The sequence below is a fragment of the Platalea leucorodia genome (assembly GCF_965183815.1).
Source record: "Platalea leucorodia genome assembly, chromosome: 11".
Lineage (NCBI taxonomy): Eukaryota > Metazoa > Chordata > Aves > Pelecaniformes > Threskiornithidae > Platalea > Platalea leucorodia.
The window spans coordinates 22,814,323-22,835,759 of record NC_138833.1 but is presented as its reverse complement, the minus strand read 5'-3'; the positions used below and the strand labels follow the sequence as shown (position 1 = coordinate 22,835,759).

Genomic DNA, 21,437 nt, shown 5'->3' with positions numbered 1-21,437 from the left:
CCTCCGGGGTTGTGATGTGAGGCTGCCTATCAGTCCTGTCACAACAGGCTCGTCGGTCCTTTCTGTCAGTCGCGACAGCGTGTGTGATGCCGATGGTCGGCACCGGTTCCTGGGGTTTTTAAGGATCAAGGAGGACAGTGGGAGCGGGATTGTTCTCAGGTTAAGTGCCTGGAGTTTGGGGTATTCAGTGATGGCGATCATGTGTAATGAGGGGGGGAGATTCTCGAGTGGGACGTTCCCTCCTGCAGAACTGTGATGGCAGTCCTGCTAGGACACAGGAAATAGCGTGGAATTGTCATTATCTACATTGCTATTAAGAATTGTCAACTTTCTTCTCATTTTCTGAATACAGGTGGAAGTTAAGCCATATGTCTTGGATGATCAACTTTGCGATGAATGTCAGGGGGCCCGTTGCGGTGGAAAATTTGCTCCATTTTTCTGTGCTAATGTTACCTGTCTGCAGTATTACTGTGAATATTGCTGGGCTGCTATCCATTCGCGCGCTGGCAGGGAATTCCACAAGCCCCTGGTGAAGGAGGGAGGAGATCGCCCAAGACATATTTCATTCCGCTGGAACTAAATGATCACTGCAGTGCTCGTACGCAGGCCTCAAATTAAGTGCACTCTTCTGTTACCCCGATTGTCCCTACCCCACCCTACCCCTTCTCTTATTCAAGATAGCATGTCCTTTTGTAGTAGTCTGTAATTTAACAATCGTATAATGAAAGAATGACCTATAATATGGGTATTTTGTAGAATCTTGTCATTGAAAACTGTATTGGGAACTCCTTTTCGTATCGATAACATGTTGCAAGTGAGTTGCATTCTCTTGTCTTTACTACCGAGAGAACACTTAATTTCATGCAACATTTTCTTAGAGGAGAGAAAAATATTAAGAAGAGAGAATTGAAACAATAGAGTATTTTGGTTTTTTAATTAAATTATTGTTAATAAAGAACATAAGAATACTTTTATTAAAATAACCGTGTAACAATAACACTATCAGTCTGTTCTGACACTTTTCCCCCAGGGAAGCCTGTTTTTGCCTCTCTTTTTGTTCGACTTCGGATTTTTCCAGCAACAGATGAAGTTAGCATTTACCTACCAACAGGAAAGAGCATGTTTAAAGCAACAAAAATGCATGAGCAAAGTTGAAGCAGCATTATAATAATGATCTTTTTTTAAAATCTGTTAAGGGTTTTGAGGCTGAAATTTTAGCTCGGTATGTATCTGACCGTGCCTCTGACTACCACCCACATCCAAATTACTAACCAGATAGGCAGAGCTTACTATATTTTCATCAAAATGATTACATTTTAAGATTTCCTGAATGTAAAAGTTGAGTAAAGTAACTACTGAGGGGGGAGTGCACTTTTTTTTTCTTTTCTTTAAGAGAATCGTCTGGTTACAGCCCTAGAAATCCTACCAAAGCTAGAGTAATGACAACTAGTTAACTGGCATTTCCTCTCCTGAAGGATAAATATATAGATTTTATTTTTGATGGCTATATATAACTCTATATCCTAATATACTAACATTCATCAGGGGCCAGCCTTTGCTCTCCATTTTGACGTGACAAAGTAGAAAACCTAAAGATACCTCAAGGATATCACTGATTTTTACTGAAGTTTTGATATTCCATTGTGTCACACAAACTAAAATTGGCTGCTTACTCGTTTCCCATCTTGGGTGTAAAGTTAGTTTTAAACACCCTCTAACTTAGCTGTAACAGAAGGCATGAACCTAAGTAGTTTCCAAGTCTTGTTTTGCACTGTTTTCTGCATTTGCGGGTGAATGGTGCAAGCGCGCGTATGCCGTTCTTACTCTTCCTGTAGAAAGAATCCCGACTAAGATTCCACCTCTTCAGAACGTAATGTGGGGAAATAACGAAACACAGGTATCTGAAGTGCCAACATGGCTAAGTTAATGCCTGCTTTATTACAAAGTTGTTCTACCTTGAGAAGCATTAACGCAGTACACGTTAACTGAATGGTAAAGAGTGGGTGCAGGGGTTTAGTTTGAAATAGTCGAATGAAGGAGTAGTTCTGAAAATGATTTTTTTCTTACTTTTGAACTAATGCCCTGGCCAGCTTCCCAAATGATTATTTAGCAGTGTGCAAGCAAACAAATCCAGTGGCAATCTTCTGAACTGCCCGAGTGGCGCGGTACCATCCTAGATTCTCTCAAACCAAAGACTTGCCTCAGCACTGCTTGGAAAACATCAGCTCCGTGGCAAGCCCTTGTCGGCCCCCCTCATCCCGTTCCCCCAGCCCGGATTATCTTTATGAGAAGCAGTTTTTATTTTCAATACAGGCTTTAATGAACTATACCTTACCAAGTTCCAAAGGTCAAAATGGAGACATTTGCTGTCTACTAGTCAAGTATAGAAAGGGAGCTGCTCTTAATGAAATCCCTGAAAATATTGACAACAGTAATGCAAATGCAGAGTGCTCTTGTGTAGATTGTCAGGGACTTTTTTTTCTCTGAAGTACATAATTATAGTCGGAATGTTCCTTTAATTTTTTTAACGCTTGTAGGTGGCTTGGGGTGTGCTATTGTGCCGATCCTACCCAGTGAACAGGTGAGATGGGTTACCATTACAAGAAATAACACTGTTTGAGAACTAGCTTTGAATAATAATTTTCCCTTTGTACATGACCTGCTGAATTTCGGTACAGTGTTTTTGTAGCTAACTTATTTTGTCATGCACATAATGTATATTTGTTATGCACTACTTTTGTATATCTTGTTTTTCCAACAGTGAGCATTTTTAGGCACACTTTTCACTGACGGGATATCTCTTTATGCAATACCTCAATTTTTCATATTGCAAAGAGTAGCTTTTTGTACTTTTATTACTGAGAGATCTTCATATACTTCATTTTTTAATATAAATAATTTTAATAAATTTTATTTTCTTATATTCTGCTTTTTATACATTTCAGTGCTCTGCATACATTTTGAATTATGGATGTTGTGCACTGGCAATGCTATTTTAGAATCTGCAGAGAAAAGAAAGCATGTTGCTTAAACATCTTAGCCCAGCACCAGGTATTTGGTGTACATATAATTTAAGAAATAGTATATGTAAAGTTGAGAATTAAAGAAGAAAAGCATGAAAGTGACAAATGACACTGTCTTTAGACCCATGAAATTTAAATGCATAAATATAGTGTAGAAATTTAAAAGTAAAGAAACATCAAAATTGTCTACCGCTTCTTACTAAGTTTTTAAAAATTATACACAAATGCAGACGTTTTTGGTGAATGTTTAGCCATTTTTAATATTAATAAAAGATTGATGTTAGGTGTTTGATGCAGAAATGTGTCTGCTCTTTTAAATTATATTTAAAGACTAAAAGAGAGCCTGCTAAGTGGCAGGCATGTAATGTTAGTATGCATGACTAATGTAAGAAATTGTTATTCTACTAATATTCACTTGTGATTGTGTGACAAGCGTGTTTACAGATTCTTTGGTTACACTTCGATTTACAGGGCATAAACAATTACATACGTTACTCTGTACTTAGCTAGTGATGGCACGTCCTGCCGGTGACGTGGGGTTGGTAGGTGGGGTTACCATGTAGCTCCAGGCGTCATTAACAGGTAACTGGGTGACCGCTCTTAGGGTGTCCCGGGATTCGCAGGGGGGTTGCTGAGCCTGCAGACCGATCACACGCGCACGGCACCGGCCGTGTACTTACAATGTAGTTACAGAGTAATTACATGGTTATTTTTGCAATGTAAAATAAAGTGTTTCTGATTATTTTATATGTAAAGGAACCCCACTGCCCCGTGCTTTTTGGTAGAGTATATACTTCTCCATACACAGACCTCTGCAGAATGCAAATTGAAAACTTGCAGTGAATGAATTTAGCGTTTTGTAAGGATGCTGTTGGAAAGACTTGATAATTCACCCCTTTTGTTTTTGAAGAGTTAAAACCTTCTGTTAAAAGGTGATTTAAGACTTGAATGTGATGAATTGTGGCAAGTTAACTTCAAGTTATGTGCAATACCTATTTCAGACTTCTGGAAGATCTTTGCAGTGTAATTCTTTGTTTTTAATTGCAGACATTTAAAAATGTCATTTTCTACTGTTCTAGTAAATCCTCTTTCTTGCTGGTGTTTCTAAAGAAAAGAATCAGAAATCAATCTTTCTACTAATGTAAATTTGAGATTATTTTTAAAAAAAAAATGGAATAAAAGGTTTTGGTCATTTGCTTTATTTTATTATCTTATTTTAAAGCTACTGTGATAGCATTGTAAGAATTGGGACAATATTGTATTCAACTGTTTTATTTTTTATATTTTTAAATTTTAAAGTATAATTAGTTTTTATAATTTTCATCAGATTTTTTTGTTATATTTTTTGGAAGTGAAACTTTTAGCAAGTGGGTGTCTAGTTTTTACTAATCCCTAATATGTTTTTCCCCCCAATGTATTGCTCATATTATCAGAAGGAAAAGTTATTTAAGTATGTCAGTTAATTGTACTACTTGGCTGAATTTCCATATAGTTTTTACTGTGTATGGGGAGGTTGTAGTATTTATTATAGCATTTTAAATAAGGGTAATTCATTTTTTATTAAAGTCATTTTCACGTTTAAGTTCATATTTTTGTATGTTCTACTCTAAGTTATATAACACAAGTTACTTTTTTTAAAGAGTTCATTTGTTGAAGTGCTAGTGAAAATTAATGTTATTAAATAGTTTGCAAATGACTATTTATACCAGTATGCGTATAATTTTTAAATATTTGTAATGTGAGATGTTGAATGAATAAAACTTTTAACTCAATGTTTCTTCTTAACCTTTTTATTTTAAGCTCGCTGTAGAAGCATGTTCCTTTGTGGCTGAAGCTTATGGGGCTTGGGGAAGCGGTTCTGGTGCGGCCCGCGCCTGGCTGCACGAGGTGTCAATGCCCTAGGCCGGGTGCTGCAGTCCTGCTCCCGTCCCGACTGGGAGCAGGGATTTGCAGGGGGGAGAGGGAGGGCGCAGCCACCGGAGAGGTGCCGAGTACCCCGAACGCCGCCTTAAACTGGTACCAAATCAACGTGCAACGTTGCAGAAACGGAAAGGGCGATGTCGAGAGGACTGTAGAACTGCTCTCTCTCGATTCAGGCTGTAAGAAGAACCCTTTTTACTGCTTGCGTCCAGATGTTGTCTTGGGGGAGTGTGGAATGCTAACTGCTGAATTTTGGGAATTTGGTGCTTGGTGAGTATTCGTTAGAAACCGTGCGTCGCTTCGGAAGAGCCTTTCAGCAGCTTCAGCGCTGCCGTTTCTATTTTTTGCACAGCCGTAAGCATCTCAACCTAGCCACAGAATTGCAGTTGGATCACTTCTTTCTACTTAGTGCTCTCTGCTGCCGATTCATAGGGACAAAGATGACAACCGATACACAGCTGCGAAAGGAAGCTCACGGGGCAGGTGACCCGTTCGATGAGCAGAATGCCACTGAGGCGCGTGTAATGCATCACGTAAGTCAGAAACCACGGTGCGGCTGGGACAAAAAGATAACCAGGCTAGGGCCAGGGTAGGCCAAGCGAGGCGTGGACAGACAAGGATTCTTTTTTGATTGTCTCATGGTTGTGATCTGATACTAACAGAAGGAAAAAGCCTGGCCTTTTAAAGAGCTTGCTAGTGTCAGCCTTTAATTTAAAATATCTAAACTTGAAATGTCTAAAAAGTCTTGTGAAGTGTTACGGCTTTACGTATCCGCCCTTCAAGGACTGTTCAACAGGAACCGGGCATGAAGGATTCCAGGGTTTTGCATCCTCAGTAGGTAAGAATTCCCCAGACTTCTTGGGTTTTCTCTCTTTGATGCAAACAGCTAGGCTTCGATGGAGCGTACTTCTGATGGGTCTGGAGGTAGCTCTGCTAAGCGGAGCCGTGGGTTGGAACGTGCCCGTGTACCTTGCGAGACAAACCCGCTGCCCCCAACACCGTGCTGCTCCCGCTGCGCTGTTGGCGGCTGAGCCGCTCACCTCTTGTGCCATCGTCTGAGGAACGGTGGTGTAAATGTTCAGCAGATGTGGGGTATCATTCTTTTCCGCGGGTGCTTCAGGAAAGACAGATCTTGCAGAATTGAGCTATAATGGGATTAGCTCTGCAAGATGCTAATCGCTTCAGTTCCCGCTGGCTTCGGATGATGCAAACTTAGAAGCTAAGGCCTTTAGAAACTACTTTTTAACAAGAATAAAAAGTTCCGCTGGTGACTCCGTGCAGATACTTCCAATCCCTTAAAATGGCTATTTAAAAATAAACAGAAGATGCCGGTACGCTCTGGATCAGGATTCGGGAGGCTGGAGACGGGCTGGCTGCCCAGCGAACACGAGCTCCGCGGTGCCGCGCCTTGCGCAGCCAGGACTGCCCCGTCCGCAGCGCGTGACCCGGCTGGCAACGGGAGCGCTATCTCCGTTCGCTGCCTTGCTCTGGTTAGGAAATAGTCGTAGTTCAGCCTCTCCCAATGCGATAACAAGTTCTTGACATCGCTTTCAAGTGCAAAAGGTCTTTTAGAGAGCATGTGCTTATCAGTGGTTTATCTGATAATGTTTTTTTTTAACAAGTATGATAGACTTAAAATTTGGTCCTGAAATATGGGGATTTTAAGTCTTTTGATGCCATGATGTGGAATTAGCGATGTCCTTCACAAACAAGGCACTCCCTGACCGATGCCAATTCACAAATGCCATAACCGGAGAGGTGTTTCTCAGGACACAGCATCTGATTTACAGTTGGGGATGTCTATATTCGTTCTAAAATTTCCTATATGAAGGCGGCGAAATACTTTGAGTGTTTAATAAATGAAATGTTATTACATAGGCAGAGGCTAAAAAATTCAACTCAATAAGGTGAAATGCCAAAAGTCCGGAGCATTGAAAACTAAAAATAATCACTCTTGGTAGTGATGGCCTTGGCCGATTCTGAGTTGCTGAGAAGTAACTTTCTAGGAAAGACGATGTAACAAATCCCTTTTGGCTTTCAGTTTGTCCTGAAACTATAAATAAATGCTACAGGCAGACTCCAGGAGATGGGGGTATGCCTGCTGGGTGGAATTTCGGAATTTCCACACTACATGAATCTCAACTATTTTCTTTCAGCACAAACCACTCGTCAAGCACAGCCAGCCACCAGCTTTCTCTTGGGTGCTACTTGCGCTAAATGAGCTGCCACATTCCAGCTCAGCGAAGAAACTCCGTTTGGGTGGAGACGGATATAACCCATCTAGTCCAGATTTGAAGGCTAAGGTATATTTTAAAGAGAGTCTCTTAGCTGTCAAGTCGTCGTTGGACAGTTTCTACTGTCTGTCCTGGTTCCCCAGCTGCTGTTTAGGCAGCGCTATGAAAGCCCGCTCTGCCCCAGGCCAAAATGCACATTGCTCGCCTGCAGGAAATCGAGGACAAATAATAGCCTCCGAAAGGACAGATGAGGAAAAACACTGACATCTCTTCCTCCGTGTAAAATAAGCTGATTCAGTCTGGCAGTATGAAAAACAGCCTCTGGGATAAGAATATACTTGCAGCTGTCTTTGCAGTCATAGAAATTGCAGGGGGCGGAGGGGTTGAGTCGCAGCTCGAAATACAGGACAGAACTCCCCGCTTGAGACGGGGAGAGCGTCTTTCTGAAACTCGGTGCTCTCCTTAACGCTATCGGACATCGCCTGTTCGCATGACACATGAACTTTGTGGCTGACTTTTTGTAGGCCTTGTCAGAGGGACAATTAGATGCTAAGTGTTAATTGATTTGAGCCTGTCTTTCACTAGGGGAAGCTCCCTCAGGCACCTTGTTCATGCAGCCTGGAGACCATCGTGCGGTACTATTCTGTTAAGGTTTCCTCACGAAATTTGCTAGTCAAAAGTCCTCAGTCCTCCTTGTATATATAAAATACGGGAATAGAGAAGGACTGTGCTTGATTGATTGTGTTTTTCTTCCTGAAATTTAATTTTGGTGAGTCATGAAAGCTGAGATTAAATCCTCTGAACACAGCGCAGGTAAAGCGTAACTGTGAGAACGCATTTTTAATTTTGCATTAATCTTAATATTTAAAACGGACTTAGTTGTATCACTCTCGGCTACGTGGCATTTTTTTATTCCAAAACTGTATAGCAGGTTGAGTTGCTTTGCTTTTCACGTGAGCGAAGAACGTTGGTTTTATTTAAATGGCAGACTGACAGCGTAGATGCAGCTGACACACGCTGTGCGCCTTAGTAACTCTTAACACAGCTTTGTCATCTGCGGAAGGGCAGCGATTCACACATGGAGCAATGCATTTTAAAAAAAAAAAAGTCTCCGCCGACCTTCTCGAACCCAAGGTTTGAGAAAATGTTTGCTCAACCTGAATTCCCACCTCGCGCTGCTGCTGACTGGCGGCCCGGGATGGGTTTGCGGAGGGATCGTTTGTGCCTTGCTGTGCACGCGAAAGCATCACGTTGTCAATTTAGCAAAGAGTCCTTCTTCAGGACGGTGCCTGTCGCCTGAAGCACGTGCCCAGTTCTGGTTTGTGCATGGAGTACATTCGTGCCCGGTGGTTTTGAATTTTCTTTCCGTGAGTTAAATGCGATTTTTTAGGTTTTTGAGGAACATCCTCACTGTAAGCAGCGGGCGGTAGCCCCCAGCTTTGCTTCCGCGGGCCAGCTGTTCAGGGGCAGATGTTGCTCTGTACACACTGGCAGAATCAACTCGGCTCTTCGGTCAGCGGCAAGAAAATTTGCTCAAGGGTTGCTTTTACAGGGGGGTGCCTTTGGAGGAATGTGAGGGCAGAACAAAGCAGTGACTGCTTCAATTTTCTCTGCAGAGCTAGCAATCTGTGGAGGCAGAAGCCCTGCTCTGTTCCTTTTCTGGCAGCATCCCTGTGTCTCGCGGGTAGCGAGGGAGTGAATGTCCAGTATCGGGAGCAGTTCTGCAAAGAGCCGAGGACCATTACGAAGTGGACTTAGTGCTGAGGAAGTTCAGTGGTATTTATACCGTAGTTAAATAGCACTCTCGTACACGCAGACAGATGTGTTGGCGAGTACGTTAGCCCGCAGGCACGCTTTGGCCCCAGATCGCGTTAGATTTCAGAAGAGAGGCTAAGAAACCGTGAGCTTTCTGTGCTTGGACAGATGGTCTTGGAAGACAGACATTACTGCTGAATCTGAGGATGATTTAGTGATTTTTGCTTTTTGTATCCTGTACCAAACCAGTATTCTTCCAGGAGGTGAGAGAACAGTCTCTGGAGGTTTATCGCCGTAGGACTGAACTTCCCCATCTCTCGGTTCACCTCGGGTCTAACTGCACAGTCCCCAGAACAGCAGCGGTAACATTTAACGTTATCGTCCCTGCAGCCTGAAATTCGGAAGAGCCAAGGTGAAGTTTTACTGTCTCTGGTTTGGTAACAAAGGATGTCATCATTAAATAGCAGTGCCTTGCACGTTTGTGTGGAAAAATGGAATCAGAGAGAAGGCCTTACCCACCTTTTGCTGTTACCTACTTGAGTACAAATCTTCCCCAGAAATCAGGCTGTTTCAGTCTGGCGTTATTTTCGGTGACCATTTTGCCTTTTTGATTTTTTCCCCCATAGTTTTATTTCAGATTGGGGATCTCTATTTAAATACTGTAACACAAAGGTCTCCTAAGCCAAGGGTTTCAGTCTCATTGACTTGGGTTTTGATTATAAAGTCTCTGCATCTTCTCAGTGATTTGGAAATCTCTCAAGGGGAGGCTCAGGCTTTTATGTAACAAACTTAGTTTATAGTCTGCTAAATATTTTTATGCGCAGCATGGAGAAATGGGAGAACACGCCTCTCCTGATGACCGGTGTGGATGAAGTGATTCCCACACGTATGGTTCGTAAAGCAATCCGAGATACACAGGTTCATTAATATGAAATGCAGGTGTGTTAAAATGGCAGCTGGCCATTTTCTCTCCCTGCTGCACCGTGTCGTTGCTTACATGATTAACTGTGAGAGCCATTGTAAACTATGGCATTTTACAAGTAAGCAAAAACTGAAGGCATAATGCCTTGCTTCGATTTACCAGAAGTGGTGAGTTTTGTTTTTATAATGATTCCTAGTTACACTAATAAATGGTCCCCAGTGTATTCCGTAAAGTAACCGCATTCTAATAAAATACCTCACTCCAGCGACTCTTATTAAATATTCTGTGAAAACGAAGGAGATGATACAGTAGTTGTTTGTGCTACTGCTGAGGGTATAATTAACAAGGTTTGACTGTAGCTGTTGTCAGAATTAGCATACTTACCACGTAAAAATCCCTGTTAAGATTCGTATTTCAGATGTGTTCACAATTTGCAGTTTATCAGGATAACGTAATACTTAATAAGCAATCTGCCATGCCTGAATTACGTTGAATCACGTGAGTACTTTGTTTAACTCCGTTGCGAAGAATCCTCACAGCGAAACAAATCTCCAACAGCAGCAGGAGTTTCCTTTTTGGTGGGAATCGCTGGGGAATGGGGGAATCACGAAACGGGCATGCAGCAATGTCCCGTCGGCTCCTGCCTTCTCTCGGCATAAGCTGTAGGCTTCCTACCGCCCAAACCCACCTTATTTTAAAACGAGCGTCAAGGTTCGTAGAAGATGATGCACACTTGACCAAAGTGACGCTGAGACAATAGAATTCAGGAAACAATGCAAGTTCTGGGCTGGAGAAGCTGACATTTGAATACCAAACAAACGGCGTGATGAGGTGCAGACTGAGAGCTCGAATCTGGTCCGTCTTTAACTAGAGAGCGGAAGATGTGGTGAAAACCTGAGCTGTTTGTTCAAAGTGACAAACGCAGAGATAGTGGCTAGCTGGTCGTCAGTTCACACGTGGGGAAAGGAGGGTGAAGAACAGCGTGCAGCTAAAATAGCTAAATTTTCCAGTTCTGCAGATTGCTCGCAGATTTTAGGTGGCACTGATTTTTGCCGGTAGTCATAGATCCTAAAAGGGATCTATGTTGAATTTGCATTTGAAGTCGAAGTCCTGGCAACGTGCTGTTGGGAAAAGCGAACAAAATGTGCCACGCGAGGCATGGGTGTTTGTGTGAGCGGGGCGCCAGCGTCTTCCGTAGATACAGAGGCGGAGAGGAGCACTGGTCCGGCAGCCCGAGGGGGCCGTAGGAGGGAAGCAGCCGCCCCGGGTGAAGGCAGCTCCCGGGAGAGCAGCGAGCCGTCGCGCGCGGCGCGTGGAACGAAAACGGGTGCTGGCGAGGCGCGCGGGCTGCGCGCGGGCTTGTCTGGGGCGCGGGCCGAGTTCTAGGCGTATCAGCAGAAGGAGCGCTTTCTTCACCCGGGCTTTGCGATTAACGGACGTGACAAAGTCTGCGCTCCAGGACCTGTTTTTAATGGAGCGATTCGGTTGCCTCCGGGCTTGATGCCCCCAAGCTGAGCTCCCCGGCTGCTGCCTCGCTAGGCCCGTTTGCCAGCGCAGGGCTTTGCAGAGGAGGCGGCAGCCCCTGGTCGGTTTTTTGGTCTCACCGCCTCGGTGGTCGCATCGTACCCGCGGCCGCCATTTCAGCCCGGGCGCTCTGGCGCCTGCAGCAGGTGCCCCTTTATGGCTGGGAAATAACCAGTCGCTCCGGCAAGCCGCCAGGCTGCGCCTCCGGCGGCCGTGTTCCCCTTTTCCAGCCGCCGACCCCAAACGCCCGTTTCTGTCAGCGCACGGAGGAGCGCGAAGCCCCGGGTGCCCCCCCCCCCCGCGGCGGGGCCCGGGCCGGGCCGTGCGGCGGGAGCGGCTGCCCCCTGGCGGGGCCCGGCCGCGCAGCACCGCGGGCCCTGCGGGCCGCGCCGCGGCCGCCCTCCTCCCCCGCCCGCGGAAAGCACCCACTCGCGAGGGCGGCAAGGCGTCAGCACCCATTCGTGCTGCTAAAAAAATTAAAAAAAAAAAAAAAAGGTCTTTCCGTAGAGTTTATTCTTTCTAATTCATAACGCTTTCCCTCCTCGGAGCAGCTAAGTGTGCTGCAAGCCTGGGAGATAATACAGAGCAGTATTGCAGCGCCAAAGCGAAAATCAACGGGACCGGTGCTCCTCGGCGGTTTGAGAACCCCCCCGGGTCGCTGGCCGTCTGTCGTGACACCGCTGCTACGGCACGGCGCGGCACGGCACGGCACGGCACGGCGCGACGCGACTCCCTGGGGCACCTCCGCGGGAAGGACTGCCACGCGCTTGCTTGAGGGACAAAATGACGACAGGTATTTAACCTAATGTTTCGTAAATTTTGTTCTCATCAGGCGGCCGGAGCCACCGGCACTGCAGACAGGTAAGCTGTTTGGAGCGCACCGGCGTGAAAATCCATTGTATCCACGCGGGAACTGCGTCAAAGAGATGTCGCTTGTTCCTCGTCTCTAAATCGCAGCAGAGACAGACAACACATCGCTGCCTTCAGACCGGAGTCCCGTATATCGCTTTATCAAAAACTTGCATGAAATAGATCAATCCATGACTTCAGGCAGCTTAATTTGTGCTAAACCCTAACTAATGCTGGCCAAAAGCAACCTTGGGGAGCAGGTTACTACTGTGCGTGTCAGAGGGAGACGGGGGTGGCACAAGGCCGCCCCATTCTGCGCTAAGCTCCTCATTCCTTCCTGCTCAGAAAACAGTTATTTCTCCCTTTTTCAGCATCCAGCCAGGATATCGGAATGGGACGACGGCCATCGGAGAGGACGAGGCAGGAGGGGTGTTCTGCAGGTCCCCCCATGCCACGCCAGCCCGGAGGAAGGGGCCGCTGGCGCCGTGCACCCTGCGGCGTGGTGGCCGCCGGCCCCCGCGCCCCCGGCTCTCCTCAGCGCCCTGCCCCGGCCGGGCCTCGCCGCCCCCCTGCCCCACCAGAGATGGAGCCCGGCCGCAGCCAGGGGAGGCCGCCCCTGCAACTCGTCTATGTCAACAGCTTCGGCTCCCACCGCTGCGGCTCCGTCATCCGCTATGGCAGGGGCTGTCGACAGGCTGAGGCGGGCCGGGCTGGGCCCCCGCTTTCCCAGGCGAGCCCCATGAGGGAGGCCGGGGGGCTGAGGGCTGCCGCGGCGCCAGGGGACAAGGCCGGCCCTGGGCCGCCCGCCGCCGGTGTGGCGAAGCCTGTCAGCCGCCATCGCGGTACGTGCCGTCGAGCCCCGGGGACCTCTGTGCGCCTGGGCACGGGAGAGCGCAGGGCTGAGCCCCCGCCATGTCCTCCTCTTCTGGCGGGAAACCGTCTCCCTGCGGCGCGTTGTTGATGCCGTCCCACCGGGGCCTTCCCTTGCAATCAGACTGCGCACGCTGAGGGGCGAACATGGCACAGTTTTGTTGTTAATGATGATGTACCCAGTACAGTCGGACTGGGTATTTAGGCAGGAGGTAGAACATGGTGTTAAACTTACATGAGTGAAAAACGTAATTATTTTTGCCCCAAAGTCTTATGCTGTTGAGCTACGGTGTCTCCACGCCGTAAAGTGAGGTGGCTGCCTGCGGCGCAGCCTTCCCCATCCCTTTCTGTGCTAGCAAAAGGCCAAAAATGAGCTGTGCCCGGCAGGGCTGCCCTGTCACACACCGATCCCGGGCCTTTCCGCCTCTTCTCAGGAGATTCCCGACGAAGCAGAGAGCCGCTGTGCTGCTGGCTCCCTCGTTGCTGTGACAGCCCGAAGATGGTTCTTAATTTTCTTTCTTTGTGGCTGGGACCAAAGGAAGTTGGGATGGGCATGGGTGTGGGTGCCTTTTTTAAAAAAAAACAAACAAAAAAGATGAGGCAGTTTTCCACTGGTTGTGATCTGTTATGAAACTTAGCGCTGCTGCACAGGCTGCGATGGAGTGGGAACGGAGAACATGACCTGGCTTCTGGAGGAGCCGGGGTGTGAGCTGGAAATGATGGGTGACACAGATAGGGTGGTCCTGAATGTTACTAACTTGTTGCTCTTGAGCTGTTTTCATTTCCTTGTGGGTTTGGGTTTTTTTTTTCCTCCTCCTAAAAGCCGTTTTTCTAAAGATGACAAAGTGAAATGTTACATTAGCCTGTAATTAAAAGCACCAGTTCTGGGTTATTATCGAAGCGATGCCAGCCCGTGGCTGTCGGTAACTCGAAGCCTTGCTCCTGCGACGTGGCTGCCTTGGTACCCGGTGGTGGGGCTGGCTGGCCCGGAGGATGCTGGTTTGCCTGCAGCCCTGCTGCGGCCGGGGACGAGCCCGCGGCTCTGACCGCACTCAGCATCCCCACACGGGTCACCCTCTTGCTCAGCTCGTGCCATGCCCTGCCTGTCCAGCAGCGCTCGGCAAGCCGCCGTCCTCACCCCACTGGGACCTCCCCCGAGTCCTTCCTCCTTGCGGCTACGTGTGTCTGGAGTCCACAAGATGCCCTTCTTGCTTCTGTTTTTAGTGCTAGCAGAGGTGATTCGTCTGGTTTCTTCCCTCAGTCTACTCACCGTTTCCTCTTTGAGCTCAGGCAGAACTCTAGTAGCTCCATAGCAAGGGGAAAAAGAGGGAATTAAAAGCGCGTTGTACGGCCCAGAAGCCTGTCGTCTTCATTTGGGGTTGCTGTACAGTTTTGAAAGTTGTTTTGTGGAGTTTGTGAGACACCCGCTTGCGCCATGGTTATAATGGCGAAAATAAGCAAGGTGACAGCACGATGCGAGGACCGATACCCTGTAACCTGCTGGGACCAGAAATAAGTATTCCTCTGGAAGATGGGGAATCTACAGCTTCCTCAGGAATATATCGTAAACACTCGGAACATGCTTTCTAAACTCTCTTCCTAGGTGACCTGCGAGAGGATAAGGCTGACACCTTTGACTTTCCCTTCCCTTCAAGAAATGCTGATAAAGTAATTAAACGAAAGAAGCAAAAGGTATAAAATGTGGGAGGTGAAGTAGCTGCCTTTGTATTTGAGAAAATTGTTCTGCTTGTTGTGTATATGTCTGTGTGAGAGCACGAGGGTGATTAAAAGATTGAATTGGTAGTTATTATTGGTAATTATTAATTGGCAATTAGTTACTGAAAACCTTACTTACAGAAAAAACCAAAAAGGTATTATTTTCTCTTTCTGGAGGCTTTAAAATTTGGCTCTCATTCAGTAAAGCACTTTTAGGTGTGTGCTCACCTTGAAAAATGAGCGTACGCTGTTGACTTAAAGCCTGTACTGAAATGCTGTGCTGGACTGGGGCCGGGGTGCTGCGCACCTTGCTGGGGGAAACCCGGCAGGGAAAGCTCCGCAGCTCCTCTTCCTCTCCTGGTTCAAGCAAAGAAATCCCACAGGTTACAAATAACCGAAGGCAAGAAGCAGAGGTATTAACGCTGGACTAGCAGCAATACGAAATCGCTTTCTGTTTCACAAACGTATTTCTGTTCCTGTTCTGTAGTTCAACAAATGCTCGAAATTTTAAAAGGCGGATTTATTAAAACAGTAGCTCATTATGCTATTTGGTAACGTGTGAAGTACAAGTCATCAGCTAGACTGTACTATAGTAATGTCACAGATACTTGATTTAAAACCAGCAAAATACCGCTGACTTCAGAGGAACAGCTACTCACATACAGTAACATCGCTCTTCTAGTACATTAAATAGTCTTCAAAAAGAATGAGGAATATGTATTATGTTTTAGCAATAAATGTTCATGAGAAAGGAATTATCTTTAGATTTAAACTACTTTCACGGATGGGGTCCAGCAAAAGTCGTAACGTTAGCACATTAACAGCCATTTATATTTGTTAGGCTGCCTCTCTGGCTGAATGCCTTTGCCAACTGTTCCAATTTAATATTTTCAACGCACAAGTTTGAAATGTGCCCACTATAGATGGAGCGTCATGGCTCTAAAATAAAGGTCATCAACATCTGTAACCCAGATTAATATGGATTTGATATGAAATAGGCAAGGGCATTGCTATGCTGGAATCTGAGCTGAATTATGCTGCTGTTGAGGGATTACAGGGGAAAGCTTTTGCTCCTGGAAGAATGAACAATCTTATCCCCCTCCCCATTTGGGATGACTTTGAAGAGACTTTAATGGCTCTGCACAGGTTTTCATAAGCTCTTCTTATCTAGAAGGGCACTTCACAAATCCTGGATAAACAGGAGTTCTAGGCAAGGAAGGAGGAGGATATCTCATGTAGAAAATTGTGGAGCAATTTATGTTTTTTGACTTTTAAATAGAGGTGGTTCTTCCAGTATATCCCACAAGTACATATCCCTCCTCCACATCTCCCCCTTCCCAGTCCTCAACAAAAAAACAGTTGGACTTGATATTCATGCTGGAGAATTCAGAGTTCTGTCCTATAGATGTTTTAATGCAAACTTTTTGTATGCTTCACTGAGAAAGTTTAATTTTATCTTTCAGTCCAAAGTCTGGCTTAAGGTCTGGAAAGTAATTTCAAAAATGCTTGAAGAAAATGAAAAGTTGAGAAGTCGACTCTTGACTTGCAGCCAGTTTAATGGAGAAGGTAGGCAATGAACTGATAACGTTTTATTTTACTAGAGAAAACAAATCATTAATGCAAGTGCTTTGACTTAAGATCCCGAGGTTTAAGGTCCCTTCGGCTGTTTGTTTTGGGTAGTAGGTTTTACAATGTACAAATTAGGGAATTCATTGCATAGTTTTAGACACTTCCAGCCCTTGTGTTTCATTGTCTTATGTGTATTAGTTTGGAGGAAGGATGGCAGAAGCGTTTGCTGCAGTCTAACATTAAAGACATGAACATAAAATAGCTGCAAGTTTTTCTGAACACGTGAAGTATGTAGTTAAACTGTTATTCACAGATTGGTCTAAGGCAGTACTTGTATGAATAATAGTTTATTTTTTCACGTAGGAAAATAGTGGTTGGTTCCATACAGACAATAAATAAATTAGATGCTCCCCAAAGGTAGCTGTAACACAATTTAACATAACCACCGAACATGTTCTGACACTGTGCCCTGAATACAGTTATTTCATTACTGGAAAATGATTTGGGAGTTAAAACTGGTGCTCTGCATTGAGACAACTTCAATTAGAGACACCGTAGCTGCTGCACAATTTAAGATAATACAGTGTATAGTTACAAATGTAATTGGAATTTCTGGCCTCACAGTCTGATGAGTTTTTAGGAAAAAGAATATACTAATCCATGAAGAGTTACCAGGCAAGTTAAAAAATGGCGTATTCACCCACAGCACCTCTGCGTAGCTTACGTTTGTGTTGATGGAAGGTTCCCATGCGTAGGCATGCTAGGGTATACACCAAAGCGTATGCCCATCGTTGCCAGTATCTTATTTCTGTAAAACGTCCCATGTTCCATCCTGATGAGATTTCCACATAAAAGACAAGAAAATACTCCCTCAAAAGTTTTCCTCCTGAGAACAAAAGAAGTGCAATTCTCGTTCAAAACAGAAATCCGTCTGCCCCCATGGATGTCCCCTGCGACCTGCAGTGGATGTTATCGGAGCAGTAGAAGAAATTCCACAATATGCTGCAGCAACGTATTCCGCAATTATTCTGCAAATATTCTGCATTATGTGGAAAAGCACGTCTTCTGTTTGCTTTAAAACCAATTCCTGATTAATTCGGTTATTACGAGATGCTGGGTATCCATTATGTGCTAGTCACGTCCTTTATACCAGTCATGACTCCATTGGCCTCTGTCGTGTTTCCACTTCGTTCTCTCTCGCTCAGGCTGAGAAGTTCCAGTCTGCTAAATCTCTCCTCATATGGAAGCTGTTTCCTGGCTCTGATAATCCTTGTTCTCTTATCTTCGTCATCAATTAAAATGCTGTCTGCTCCTCTAGATGGTGCATAGTTCATCCATATTATTGCTCATTCGTTTGCAGGAACGACAGCAGCTATGTGTACGTAACCCTATACCTGACTCACGCTTGTGTAAGTGAGCACCCGTGAAATAAAACCTCCCCAGGGCCGGGCGCGGGTCCCCTTCCTCCTGAACCCACCTGCAAGCCAGGAGAGGTTGGCGGAGGGGGTGCGGGTCTTTCGCGGGACTCGTCCCTCTACCACACCAGTTGCAGCAGCCATTGCAACACGGTGCTTCTCTGCCTAATCTGCAGGTTTGGTCGAGCAGCTTCCACGTGCTTTCTCCTGCAGCTTAGATCATTGCAGAAGTTTTTGTGCACAGCTGTTAAGGTGGATGTAGGACTTAGCAGCCACTGAAGGAAAAAAATAAGTCTTCCAGGATTTTTGTTTGCTTGCTTTTAAGAAAAAGGAAAACAAGAGACAAGGAAATATTTTTAATATGTGATTGCCTCCAAAATTTCAAGTTATTGTAAAAAAGCCAAGAATTCTGCTCATACAAAAGATCTCCTAGGTGGATTTACCATCTCAACATAACGGCTGCTAATCTGCTTTTCTGTTTGTTATGGATATACGAGCTGCTGCTTTTAAAAAAAAAAAAAAAAACAGAGCAACCCAGCCCAGCCAACCCTTTCCCCCAACACTTACCCTATCTTAACTGGAATTGTACCTCATTTTTCAGGAGCTTTAATTGTCAATCTACTATTAAGCTCTATTTAGGTTAAAGCCATCAATTCTAATACCTTCTTTCTAATTAGCAGATTTTGCATAACATCAAATCAAGGAGATAAGTCTCCTATTCATCTGAATTTTTCATTAAACAAGAAGCAAGTGAATAATTCTAGCGGACATTTAGATATGGATCAACAAATCTGAATAAACTGGGTTCATTTTTATCTTTTTTTTTTTTTTTAGTAGGTTAATAAAGCTAAACAATTAATGCTGCATTTTATTGCCTCTATAGTTTTCTTGAGAGAACAAAAATCTACTTGAATTCTAATGCTAACCATTTAATCCTTGGAATGCTGCAATTAAGATTAGATTCAGTGTGACTGAAGCTGATGATGTGCTCCACGTAATCTTCTCCCACAGGCAATGACACGAACCAAAGCTCACAGAACGAGGCATCCTACCTGGACAGGGTATGTATGCAGTCCATTAATTGCCAAGCAAGCCTAGATGCTCAAATAAACAAAATAATAATCCCATTAAAAAGACACACTGATATTGTTTAAGGTTATTAATAAGTGCGGGTTGTATACTGCAGTATTACTGACGTTGGGCCCAAATGTTTTTCAAGATGTCAGTGATGCCTGGGAAGCAAAGAGCTCTGTGCCCAGCGGGAAGGGCTGTGTGCGTTGCCAAGGCTGGGAGCTGGATTTTGCCTTTTTACTGAGCAAAATCCTTCTGTGATGGTCTAAAGTAAAATCTGAAACATCTGAATAGAGTCTTTATTTGTCACACTTTATATCTGACTTTTTTTTTTTTATTAAATGCACTACTTTTGTGATCTTTTTTCTCTAGGAGGAGTCCATCTTTGGCTGGGTATAGCAAGAAAATAAAGGAAGAGCCAATCCAAAAGGAAACATAAAAGTAGCGAAAGTTGTTATTTTGGTCTAGTTCTTGCTGAAGTCGGGGGGGAGACTGCAAGTGATTTCAGTGAACACAGGTTCTCCGTTGTTTGTTTGGTCTACGGGCTTCTGCTGTTTAAGAGGTTTGTTTTTACAGTGGCTTAAACAGCTCTGTTGCAAGATATTTATTTCAAGTCATTAAGTCTAGTGTTTCGCTTAGCTATTAGTTTTCAAAAGCTTTTTAATGAGCATAATATTGTGACAGTTTGCTTGCAAAAGAATAGAGATACACATTTAGCGTTGACTCTGTATTTATATCTATTTTTTTGTAGCTTGTCAGAATCATAAACAAACACAGATTCAGTAAGGCAGAACTCCACACGAGAGATAAAGAAACACTTTTTTTCTTACTGATCTGAATAATTTTGACTTTATTCTATTAAAATAATACACAATTACCCTTCTGTTCATTCATCCATTTATACATGAATCTCGGCAAGTCTTTTGAATATGAAACCAGGTGAATGTTTTCTGCCTTGCTGTTCATCATGAAGCACATAATGATATCCTCATAATCAGAAGGTATTGTTTATCTTGCTGACTTCAATAACACGATATAATTTTCTTCTGTTATGGAGTTTCATACTCGAACTCTTGATTGACTGTTAAACCCTTCTAAACTAGCAAATTGTGTAAATGGAACATGAAGACTGCATAAAAGTAGTATGTATATGGATTTCATCTCTGCAGATAAAACATGCACCTGTCACAATTAGATGTCCTTGGTTTCAATAAAAGGATTGTTTTCTCATTGCATAATGTTTTAGTGTTTGCAGATATAATGGCTGGAATGTCAGAGTGTTGAGCTTTAATAACATGCTAGTGATTGTGTCATTAAGCAGCGAAGCATTTGGAAGGGTTTAATCACTGTTTTCTTAATAGTAAAACCGCAAGCACATAACTGGAATGTGACTTTCTGATGACAGCTCTGGCATCAAGGTTCTCTTCTGATCTGTGGTTGAGTAATATTCTGATTTTACTTAAAATAGTTGACATTTCAGCTTGGAAAAGGAAGTGAGAAAGTAAAGTATTCAATCAAGATGCGATCATTTTTCTGGCAGAGCAAAAATGTCATAGTTCTTTGGTATTTTCAAAATATATGTTTGAAGTCACACTTTTTTTTTTTTTTTTTTTTTTTGTACTAAGGGAGATGATCTCCCTGTTCCCACAGCTCTATCAATGAAATGTCTGCATGGAGAGTATTTAGTTTATAATCCTGGATTGTAAATTGTAGAGTTGTTGCTCTAATGTTTCTTTTCTTGTAAACTACAGCCGCAGTGGGTACCTTTACTGGCGCAGACTTCAGGGGCCCTGGAAACAAAGCTTTTCATATGCTCATTTAAGTGTAAACTGCAGAAGAGAAAGTAATTGTTGTGTTGCATTAAAATATGCTTATATGATCCAAGTGATTAACATCCAACAAGAAAAAAAAAAAGGTTGGTTTAGAGAGGAAAAACTTTATTTAAACCTCTTTGTTAAAAGAAGTCAGAAATAAGTAAGAGAACCTGAGGGCACTAGCTCATATACTTGAGATTCAGAAAACAACTGATCCTCCTCTGAAGTCCTTAATCATCACTGCAGAAGCAAAAGCAAGTGTCATACTGTCCTGCTGTGGTTCCCGGGAAGCAGTGCTGTTCTTTCATATTCTTCAAAATGCACAGCAGCTACCTGAAGTTTTTAATAACAAATCTCACTCGGAGTGTGAACTGAAGCAGATGTGCAAATACAGAGGTCACGCTTTGTCTTTGCTGTGCCGTGTTCTCGGTACGTGATTTACCTTTCTACAGCAAACAAAACCCCTAGCTTATTCTAGAAGTTGGAAAATTTTTCATCTCAACCCTCTGAACAGTTGCCAAGAGATCTGAGGAGGGAGCTTGTGGTACAGAGGTGGGAGGGAGCAGCCAGGGCCGCAGCGTAACGGAGGGCATTGCTGCTGAATTCTTGTTCTCCGTAAGTCATGGTGTCAGCCGCTTGTCTCATGGTCTTAAAGCTGGGCTGAATAAGTGTTCTTTTGTACTGTGTTTTCATAAATGCAAATGACTCTACATGAAGGTAAGCAGCGGAGAGCGAGGCCTTTGGTTTTTATATTG

At 44.3% G+C, this 21,437-nt stretch overlaps 1 protein-coding gene and 1 long non-coding RNA gene across 4 annotated transcripts in view; both read left to right on the top strand.

The window, feature by feature from the left end:
* The window catches only part of CPEB4 (cytoplasmic polyadenylation element binding protein 4), a 44,921-nt gene extending 40,126 nt beyond the window's left edge, over positions 1 to 4,795 (top strand). For 2 of the 3 annotated variants that reach the window (XM_082324556.1, XM_082324555.1), the window contains one exon: positions 353 to 4,795. In XM_082324556.1, coding sequence (XP_082180682.1) covers positions 353 to 580 — 228 coding nt within the window. In that variant the 3' untranslated portion in view covers positions 581 to 4,795. The remainder of the gene's footprint in view (positions 1 to 352) is intronic. The other variant, XR_014229509.1, reaches the window with a different exon arrangement.
* Positions 4,796 to 14,706: 9,911 nt separating this feature from the next.
* Positions 14,707 to 18,840, top strand: LOC309596156. Its single transcript, XR_014229456.1, has 3 exons — positions 14,707 to 14,789; positions 16,277 to 16,379; positions 18,809 to 18,840. It is a non-coding gene; the product is annotated as an uncharacterized lncRNA (long non-coding RNA).
* Positions 18,841 to 21,437: the final 2,597 nt, after the last annotated feature.